The sequence below is a fragment of the Triticum urartu genome, chromosome 5A (genome assembly GCF_056163025.1).
Source record: "Triticum urartu cultivar PI428250 chromosome 5A, HENAU_Tu73, whole genome shotgun sequence".
Taxonomy (NCBI): Eukaryota; Viridiplantae; Streptophyta; class Magnoliopsida; order Poales; family Poaceae; genus Triticum; species Triticum urartu.
Window position 1 is genome coordinate 506,476,920 of NC_141877.1, and position 10,571 is coordinate 506,487,490.

Consider the following 10,571-nt stretch of genomic DNA (forward strand, 5'->3'; position numbering starts at 1 on the left):
CCGAGCTTTGTGTTGCCATCTTTGCAATTAGGGTACAACCCTTTTGTGATCCTCTAACATGCGATCGAACTTCAGCTTCTCCTTTTGACTTTTGCACTGTGTCCTTGCATCAACAATGACCCAGCGGAGATCATCATCATCGGGCACATCGTCTGGTTCCTCTTGATCTTCAGCAGCTTCCCCCGTTGCAGCATCACGGTATTCAGGGGGCACATAGTTGTCATCGTCCTCTTCTTCTTTGTTGTCTTCCATCATAACCCATATTTCTCCGTGCTTCGTCCAAACATTATAGTGTGGCATGAAACCCTTATAAAGCAGGTGGGTGTGAAGGATTTTCCGGTCAGAGTAAGACTTCGTATTCCCACATATAGGGCATGGACAACACATAAATCCATTCTGTTTGCTTGCCTTAGCCACTTCGAGAAAATTATGCAGGCCCTTAATGTACTCGGAGGTGTGTCTGTCACCGTACATCCATGGCCGGTTCATCTGCGTGCATTATATATAATTATGTGTGTCAAAAGTAAGAAAATTAGACAAGTATCTATCTAAAGTAAGAATTGTTTTTATTTCAGAAAGAAGATAAGAACAAGAGGCTCACCACGGTGGTGCCGGCGACGAGATCAGCGCGGGCGATCGACGGCGGTGAAGACGGGGACATGACGTGACAGAGCGCTAAAGCTCTGCAAATCTCGGGAAAAATGAAGCTTGGAGGTCGAGCTTTGAGAGGAGAAAACTTAACTAGCGTGGCTCGGGTATTTCATCGAACACCTCATGTGCATAGGAGGTGAGCTAGAGCACCCAAATGCCCTCCCCTCGCCGGCCAGAAAAACAGAGCACTATGGAGTGCTCTGCTGCGGCGAGGGGGTGTACATAGGCAACTCATTTGTCCCGGTTCGTGGCTGGAACCGGGAGTAAAGCTCCCCCTTCTGTCCCGGTTCTTGCCACGAACCGGGACCAATATATGTGGGCCAGGAGCGAGGCCCATTGGTCCCGGTTCGTGCCAGGAACCGGGACAAATGGATCCAGACGAACTGGGAACAATGCCCACGAGGCCCCGGCAAGCCCCCTGGGCTCACAAACCGGGACATATGCCCCCATGAGTCCCGGTTCGTGACTGAACCGGGACTAATGGGCTGGCCAGGCCCGAACCAAAGCCCTGTTTTCTACTAGTGTATATAATTAATACCATATGTTATGACGCGTTCAAAAATATTGTCATGTGCGTAGAATGTCAAATTTATTGATATACACGGTCTACACCATCAAACTAGTATGATCCCAGCTCAGATATGTGAAAACCGGCCATCTGCGACAAAAATGGTCCAAACCGGATTATTTGCTGTTAAAACGGTATAATCAGCACTTAAACCCAATCTAGAGAAGAACAAAGGGCGTTCTTGTTATTTAAGCATATTTCAGCAACAACCGCAGCTGCAACAGCACAACTACCAAACGACTGGACTTCAGCTCCAACCTTCCAGCTACAGCTGCTCCTTCCAGCTAGAGCCGATGCAGCTGCAGCCCAAACAAACACACCCTAACACTTTTCGCCCCAGCTGGAAAATTGTTTTCCGCTAAATAACTAGGCAATTGTCTTCTTCTTAATTATTGTACGAAACAAAAAAATTGCATTTGTTTCTTCAGGAAAAAAAACTTCCTCTCTTAATCAAAGCATCTCATTTGTTGCAAAGCTTTATCCTACAGAACATTTATTTTGGCAAGGCTTTGGAAGGTGGCTCATTGGGCATGGAGGCAGCATTTCTTTTTTTGCGAGAAAGCTTTTGATCTATACATCTTCAATCATGGCAGTACAACGAACACCAGAAGTAATAACAATTACATTCAAATCCTTAGACCACCTAGCGACGACTATGGGCACTGAAGTGAGCCGAAGACGCGCTGCCGTCATCGTCCCTCCCTCGCCGGAGCCGGGAAAAATTTGTTGTAGTAAACAGTCGGGAAGTCGTCATGCTAAGGTCCTATAGGACCACCGCAGCAGAACAACAACAGCCGTTGATGAAGAGTAGCGTATATTGGAAGGATCCAACCTGAAAAAATACAAACGTAGATGAATTACGACCAGATCCGTCGGAGACACACCTCCACATGCGCACAGACGATACTAGACACACCACCGGAAGGAGGGCTAGGCGGGGAAAATCCGAGACATCGTTGTCTCGTCTTCTTAAGCAGTACACAAACTTTAACAAAACTCAAAAAAACATCTAAAAACAGAGCCCTCCCGTCAACAAGGGGATCCACCGTGCCGCCATGTGCCGAAGACCACCGAAGACTAGACGGACCGGCGAGGACGCGGGCATGAGGCAAGCTTTTTTTAGGGAGAAGGCGGGTGCGAGGCAGCATTCCTTGATTAGTGAAGTACGAGGTGGGTTGTTGAGTGTAGCCCGTCAATACGAGGTCATAGAAAAATACGGGGTGTAGCTAGTGCAGCCACTTGTGCAGCGTTTTCGGACAGACTCGGTGGGATGGCCGCCTATCAGGTCGAGGATTCCCGCCGGCGCGGACATCCAGGCTAGATCGGCCCGGGGAAGCTCGTCGCATTTGGCAGCGGCCTCTTGGACTGGTGCATGCATGCATGCATCTTTGGCGCGTCAAGTCGTCGTCTAGCGCGGTAATAAGGATGGGAGCACGGTATGCAAAACATTTTGACTTCTATATTCAGAAGAAATGGATCATGCTAGACCTTTTTTTTTTCTAGTAGATAATATAAAATGCGTCCGTGCAAACTTTGCAGCGCCACTTGGGCATTAACGATGCCACTCACCAATTTACTGTGGCCAGTGGGCCTTCTTTTTACTGTAGCCAGTTGGTCTGCACGCCGTTTCATGGTGGATCGGCAAATTGTTTTCCGGACCGAGTTGACGGGCCGGGGCTGGTCAAGTCGTCGACCCCTCGCCGTTGATGCACAGCCCGGGATTCTAGCTAGCCAGCTGCATCTTCTCAAAAAGAAAACGTAGCTAGTTGCAGCACGCAGCAGCAGCTTCCTCCTCCTCCTCCTCTTTGCATGCTATAAAAACTTGGCAAGAAGAAGATAGAAGGCACCACTACCACTTACCCAGATAAGAGTAAGGTAGCAAGGAAAACGTAGAGCCTAATACTTGCCAAGAAACCATGGCTGCCGATGACACAAATTCGGCCAGTCCCCACACCTCCTCAGTCCCTTTAGCAGACAAGCTTATGTGGACATACATCAAAGCCCTCATCATCGTCGCTGTGCTCGCCCTGTTCCTTCTGCATGTGCTGGGATCCCTGCGCCGGAGGTCGAGCAACAAGGCCCTCCACGCTATCGTGTTGGGGGTCTACACGCTCTCCTACACCCTGGTGAGCTACACCATCGGTCTCATGCAGAGATCGGACATGTACGTGAGGGAGTTCTCCGTGTGGGCCGTGTGCCTGCTCATGCTCCTCGGCGGCACCGACAACCTCATGGCGTACGGCCTCAACGACGTCGACAACTGGAAGAGCTTCCACGTGAGGCACCTCATCCAGGGCGCGTTCGTGGTTTTCATAGTCGCCGTCTATGGGACGGCGTCCAGGGTGCAGGGGCCGCTCTGGGCCATCTTGGCGGTCAATGCCCTCCAGTCATGCGTGCGGATCAAGTCCATGAAGATGGCGAGCAAATCACACCTGCTCTCCAAGAGCGTGAAGCCGATCGTAGACCACATGCAGATGCAGCGTGAGGGCCGACTGCATGTGGCTTCTGGTCAACGGACAAACCCCGATACCATGGAGGGCTACCGGTATGTTGTCGCCGGCGAGCATCTCTGGAAGAACAATGCCGGACAACCTTCGAACCAATCAAAGGACGGCAATGTTGACGGCATCACCACAGTGGACCAGGTGTGGCAATGCAAGGGGAGCCTGTTGAGCTCCAAGACGGGGCTGCGACTCAAGGACGTGTGCCTCTCCATGGCCCTGTCAAAGATGCTCAACCGAAGGTTCGCGGGGTATGAGCTCGCGGAAGCTGAGCTTGAAGAAACCCGTGACTTTGTGTTCCGCGGCCTGCTCGCCTTCGGGGACGAGCCGTGCGAGCGGGCATTCAGGGTCATTGGGGTGGAGCTTGGTTTTGTCTATGACTTGTACTATACAAGATACCCGTACCTCTACCACAAGGCCCGCTACTTTGGACTCTGCCTTCCCGTCGCCATGGTCACCCTCTACTCCTGGCTCACCTATCAGCTATTCAACAAGTTCAAGGGCGATGTCTCTTCTCCGGACACCACGGTGTTCTTGATGGCCGTGGTGACATTCTTGGAGGCATTCCAGTTGTACCTGCACATGGCCTCGGGGTGGTTCAAGGTGGCGTTGATCCGGAGCTACATCGCGGGGCAAAGCTGGTGTCTCCCTCGGATGATCATCGGGCTTCTTTTGAGGTTGAAGACGCTCCAGCCGTGGGAGGGCAAGCTGGGGCAGTACTCTCTCCTCCAACACTACGACGGCACACGTCGTGCCAGCACTTGTCTCTATTTCATGACATTGTGCCTGGTTGACAAGGCCAAGAAGGGGCGCAAGAGAGGGAAGCTTGTCAAGCTATCAAGACAAGTGAAGAAAGCAATCGTTGATTCGCTCCTGGAGAGCAAGGGCGACCTGACAAACGGGACAAGGTCGCTGCAGAAGGCCGGCGTCTACGGGCGGCTCTCGTGGGCGTGCAGCCCCGGCGACGGCATGGTGACCCACACCATACTGGTGTGGCACGTCGCCACAACCATTTGCAAGCAACTGGAGCCAGCGACCCTGGGCAACGATGACAAGCAGCGCTCCCAAGTGGCCTCCGATCTGTCCGGGTACTGCGCATACCTCGTTGCCTTCGCGCCGGACCTCCTGCCTGATCATAGCTTCGACGCCGAATCGATGCTCGACAGGTGCATCAAGGAAGCATGTAAGTTGGACCTGCCCAGAGGCGCCAAGAAGATGAAGAGCAAGTGTGAGGAACTGATGAAGATAAGCGGCACCAAAGAAGATAGCGGCGCGGAAACTCTCGTCCGCATGGGCGGTCGACTGGCGAGGGAGCTGACGGAGGAAATCCAGGAGCCGGCGCTGCGGTGGAAAGTGCTCGCTGATTTCTGGGCGGAGATGATGCTGTACGTGGCGCCGTGTGAGGACGCGCGCGCCCGTGCTCACCTGGAGGCTCTGGCGAGAGGAGGGGAGTTCATCACGCACCTCTGGGCGCTGCTCACTCACGCCGGCGTGCTCAAGAGATGCCCTGCTGCTGGGCAAGACGCCGTCTGATCGATCCACTCACTGCACACGCCATGCCTCTTCGCGGCTATCCTGCATTACAATAAACGTCAGCGAAGAAAGTTGCTGAGCGTTGTAGTTTCTCAAAGTGTTTGTCGTTGCTTCTACATGTATTATTATGCCATGCCTCTTTACGATTAAGCAGTTTCTCAAGGTGTTTGTTGTTGCTTCTACATTTATTATTATGCCATGCCTCTTTAGGATTAAGCCGCATCACAAATAAATGTCAATGATGATTGTTGCACGGCATTGCAGTTTGTCAAAGAGTGCTCTCATTCTTGCTTCAGGACATTTATATGCCATCAACTTGTTGCTCTCAACAATCCTTTATTGATTTTCCAAGCTTACTTATGTTTAACGAGATACTACAGCAGTGCACAAGGGTTTCTAGGTAATCAATTCCAATCTCAGCCCAGAACAACTCCTAAACAGCGGCATCGACTCTCGAACAGACCCCCTAACACAAGGGCAAAAAAAGACACCTATATATATCGCGTGCTTACAGTACACTTCTCTTCTCATGACTATAACAACAAATCTATAATTTTCAACCGAGGGAAGCAAGAAATGGAGGAAATCAACCAGAGAATGCAGGACAAACAAAATCTCTATAACTGGTGTCCGCCGAGTGCAACAACTTCTGACAGCTGAAGAAGGCTCATGCTACCTGCTTCCCTTTCCTAGCTCTATCTAGTTCCGACTCGGCTTCTTGCAGCGCTGATTTCAGCGTGCCTACTCTCTCTTCTAGCTCCTCCACGCTGCCCCTTCTCAGCGCCGGTTCATACGGTGCCAGGAAGTGCTTGGAGAAGTTCTGTAGAGCTTGCACACCACATACCTGAAAAGTAAAGCGAGCCAATTGTCTTCAACTACTGTCAAGTAATACGAGTTCGAAAATGTTCAGTGCTGGATTTCTTGCCTCCTCTGGGAGCAAGGGCAACTTGATGATGTTGAAGTCATCATATAACATGTGGAACTGATCGACGTACTTTTGTTGCATCTTTACCCGCGCTCTTAGCAGTTTCGACTCGACGGCTGCAAGGTGATGGCACAAGTTTTAGATAGAGATGCACAAATGCACTAACAAGCGTTCAAAATAAACCATTGTGCAAAGTCATCGTTATGTCCTGTACTTAAAAGGCTTCTTGTTTAAACACTACAGAATCTCTATTCAGCCAAAGTTCACGAGGACGAGATTCTCTGCTTGCGCAATATGTGTTTATGATAATCAAAGGTGGATCTGGTATATTTTCATTTCCAAGGAAATCTCGAGACAGTATATTTTTTGTACTAACCTTCCTCGTCAAAAATAACTTGATTGATTATAATATTGTGTGCATCGATCTCGAATTTCGCTAACTCTTGTACCAATCTCTCCGTTTCATACAATGAAAGAAATTCAGGAATACAAACACAAACAAAGGTTGTCAAGTCCTGAGAAGAAAATCAAACAAAAAATAAGTCAGAACGTGGCAACAGCTTTAACATTAGATGCTTTCAATGATGTAGAGACATAAAACAATGGTAAAATTATATGATAATCCAGCATGATTCAAAATTTTATGTTAATGCAGTAGAAGTCTCATATACTAATACACATAATGTGTTGCGTACACATGCTTTGCAAAGCACCAAAAGCTGCAGTTACAGATTACAATTGCTCTGTACACAACAGTAAACTATACAAACTGTTGATTCTGAGCATAGAATGAAACAGTTCTACCTACCCTCTAACAATAAATTTAAATTTGATAATCTCATATAGGAGCACTAATATATCAGTGTGAAGTCAACTAGACCATAATTCATCTGTGCTGGAGTTGACTATTACTCGTATTAGATTTGTGTGGTACAGGCCCATTCTTCATTGTGTTCTCGACATTTTTTTACATAGCGCATAACTGTGTAAGCATATTCTCCTAGTGGCAGTTGGGCATGTCCCTAATTTACTAGCCTATAAATGCCTTCCAATTTAAGACCAGAGTTAACAGGATAAACATCCTGGAGTGTTTATTTTTCAGAAGGGGTTTACAGTTTTTAAAATGTGCAGCCTGTGAGTGCATCCTCTAAAGCATACCTAATGCTCCAGGATCACACACCCAGTTGCAACAAGAGCAGTTCACAAAACAATAAGTCTGGCATAAATTTCCAAAACAATATCAGCGCTAAAAAGCAAAAGCAACAAAATAATTAGCTATCCCTTTACGATTCCAACTTGAGGAGGCAGCACAGAACAGCCATTGAAGTCAAATAATAAACATCTTATCTTGTTATTGGACAAAAGTTATTTGGTTCAAGTTTTGTAGTCTTACTGGATCTTTAAATTGCCTGTTCACTTGCTCGATCACGTCCTTCATGCCTTCAATTCTCCCAAGCATCATATCCTCGTTCAAATCATCACCAAGACCAAAAAGTCGACTGGCCTGTGACGGTCATAAATTGTTGTGTCCAACTCAGTTAGTCCAATTACAAGTTTCTACTGCATATGGAAGTACATATCAACAGCATATTACCATTAAACTTCAATACAAACAGTGGAACAATGCCATGGAGTCATCACAATATCTTTCTCAACATATCAAACAATTAAGAAGCCATCTTTTATTCAGGTTGCCATTAATTTCTCAGCATCTTAGTACTTCATGCTCTAATGAACCGAAACCAGACTTCCTCATATTACCATTAAACTTCAATACAAACAGTGGAACAATGCCATGGAGTCATCACAATATCTTTCTCAACATATCAAACAATTAAGAAGCCATCTTTTATTCAGGTTGCCATTAATTTCTCAGCATCTTAGTACTTCATGCTCTAATGAACCGAAACCAGACTTCCTCATATTACCATTAAACTTCAATACAAACAGTGGAACAATGCCATGGAGTCATCACAATATCTTTCTCAACATATCAAACAATTAAGAAGCCATCTTTTATTCAGGTTGCCATTAATTTCTCAGCATCTTAGTACTTCATGCTCTAATGAACCGAAACCAGACTTCCTCATATTACCATTAAACTTCAATACAAACAGTGGAACAATGCCATGGAGTCATCACAATATCTTTCTCAACATATCAAACAATTAAGAAGCCATCTTTTATTCAGGTTGCCATTAATTTCTCAGCATCTTAGTACTTCATGCTCTATTGAACCGAAACCAGACTTCCTCTGCTTTTTTTTTGTTAGTTATGCAATGTACTGCCATGGTGGAATGAACTGATAAATGATAGTACGCGACAACAATCATAGTATCCATGTTGAAATTTATCAAGAACAAAGAATACCTGATTAATCAGACCACCGAATCTATTCTTTAAGTCCATCATTTTCTCTAGACCCTTCTCCAGTGTTGCTGGAAACTGCAGCAACCGTAAAGTATGCCCTGTAGGAGCAGTATCAAAAACTACAACAGAGTAATCCATTGTTTGAACTAGTCTGCAGCAAGAGAACAGAAGTTAGACTCTGATAGTTGCTGGAACTTGAGGTGCAAGCTGAAAAAGAAACTTTGCTTGCAAAGGGAAGAAAGGTGAACACCAAACTGGAGGCTATAATTACTTCAGCATTTCAGCAAAACTCATAGCTTCATCGACTCCTGGAATTGCATTTGTCAATTCTGAAATAAATCCTTCCATTCCTTCATTGCCGAAATCATCATTTTCTACCTTGGGATCAATTTCCTGAAAATTAAGGATCAAAGTGAAGTAAATGAGCCAGAAGACCTTCTCCAGTAAGAGTGAAAGTTTTCATTTACAGAAAGAGTGGGACTAATGAAAGTGGCAACCCAAATGATAAAACAACAAAGGTACTCAAAGATGGAGGAAAATCACATAACCAGGTACCAAAACATAGTGGCAGAAATAGTCTGCACAAGAAATTATCACTGGAGTAGAGCACGTTTTATATCATGTATCCAGTAAATAACTGGATACGTTGTTAAAAAAAGGCTTGGAACAAAATGTTCTCAGAGAGAGGAAGTATATAACATGGACCATACAAGTTATGACCAACTAAACGAAAGCCCTCTTTGCAATGAATCAGACATCTTATTTTCTATTTCCCCTGGTGTAATAATATTTAAATTGAATGCTAGATAATTGGTACTACCTCTGTTCCTAAATATAAGACGTTTTTGCAGTTCAAATTGAATTGAACTGCAAAAACGTATTATAATTAGGAACAGAGGTAGTACTTCTTTTTCCTACAAGTCAGCCACCTTGCTTTCTACTGAAAACCGAGTCCTCCGCAGAACATATAAAAGGGAAATTTCCAAACAGCATTTTTTACTTTCCACTAGTCACAGACCTTATCGTCAGCTGCCACCTTCCAAGGAAGGTGTAAGATGAAATTGTCACCATATTATTAAAGCACACATAGCATATTGGTTCTTCCATAACTACACAACCACCCACATATCACAAGTAGTAACAAAAACCCAAACCAGACCAGAATTGGAAATTTCCAGTTTTAACAACCATCACGAGGGCCCTCTGGTAGGTAGGTACGTCTCTAGTGGTATATCCCACATAGGAAATAAAATAGCTGCATCGGCTCCTAGTGTCCTGCCGAAACGCCCTCACGCGGGCAGACAGTGTATCCATCCCATCCAATCCACGCAAACACCAAGGAATTAGGAGGATTCGTGTTGAACCGGCGGGGAAGCGAGGGGAGAGGGGATATGAAATCACCATGGCGTAGAGGTTGGAGAAGCCCTTGACGAGGGTGGGGAACTTGGTGAAGCGCTGCTGGAAGGCGTCGCTGAGGTTGTGGGCGGGGTCGGTGGAGATGACGAGCACGGACTGGCGGACGGAGGCGAGGAGGATGGAGACGATGGAGCTGCAGGTGGTCTTGCCGACGCCGCCCTTGCCGCCGACGAAGACCCACTTGAGGGTGTCCTGCTCCAGGAGGTTCCGCACCGTCGGGTCCGGCGCGTCGCCGGCCTGCACCACCGCCGTGGTCGACATCGTCGGGCGCTCCTCCGATTACGGGGGCCGGGCGCGCGGGAGTTGGGGTCGGGTCGAGGCGAGCCGAGGGAGATCTGGGTGGGAGGGGAGGGAGGTGGGAGGCGGGCGACGCCTTGGAGATGTGGGCGGGTGGTACACGACGCGAATCGCCTAGGTGGAAATCTCTTTCCCCTTCTGGACGTTTTCGTACTGGAAGCATTTTCTTTTCCCTCTCCGAAGGAATCTTTATGTCATCTCCAACGCCGATCCTCAAGCCATCCGCGTATCTTTGGACCTCCCGATTTAATAAATCGTGAAAGCGTGAAAGTCATTTAACGCGGGTCTGTATCGATCTGCCGAGCTGTGT

General features: G+C 47.1%; 2 protein-coding genes across 2 annotated transcripts; one reads left to right on the plus strand and one right to left on the minus strand.

Moving 5' to 3' along the window:
- Window positions 1–3,014: 3,014 nt before the first annotated feature.
- On the plus strand, window positions 3,015–5,421 carry LOC147972306 (uncharacterized). Its single transcript, XM_087521382.1, has one exon. The coding sequence runs from the start codon at window positions 3,136–3,138 to the stop codon at window positions 5,251–5,253; it is 2,118 nt and encodes a 705-aa protein (XP_087377508.1). The 5' UTR covers window positions 3,015–3,135; the 3' UTR covers window positions 5,254–5,421.
- A 311-nt stretch (window positions 5,422–5,732) lies between these two features.
- Window positions 5,733–10,356, minus strand: LOC125510078 (P-loop containing nucleoside triphosphate hydrolases superfamily protein). Its single transcript, XM_048675172.2, has 7 exons — window positions 9,950–10,356; window positions 8,820–8,941; window positions 8,549–8,699; window positions 7,572–7,682; window positions 6,555–6,693; window positions 6,179–6,294; window positions 5,733–6,097 (listed from the first exon to the last, which is right to left on the minus strand). The coding sequence occupies exons 1-7, from the start codon at window positions 10,223–10,225 to the stop codon at window positions 5,921–5,923; spliced, it is 1,092 nt and encodes a 363-aa protein (XP_048531129.1). The 5' UTR covers window positions 10,226–10,356; the 3' UTR covers window positions 5,733–5,920.
- Between the last annotated feature and the right edge of the window lie 215 nt (window positions 10,357–10,571).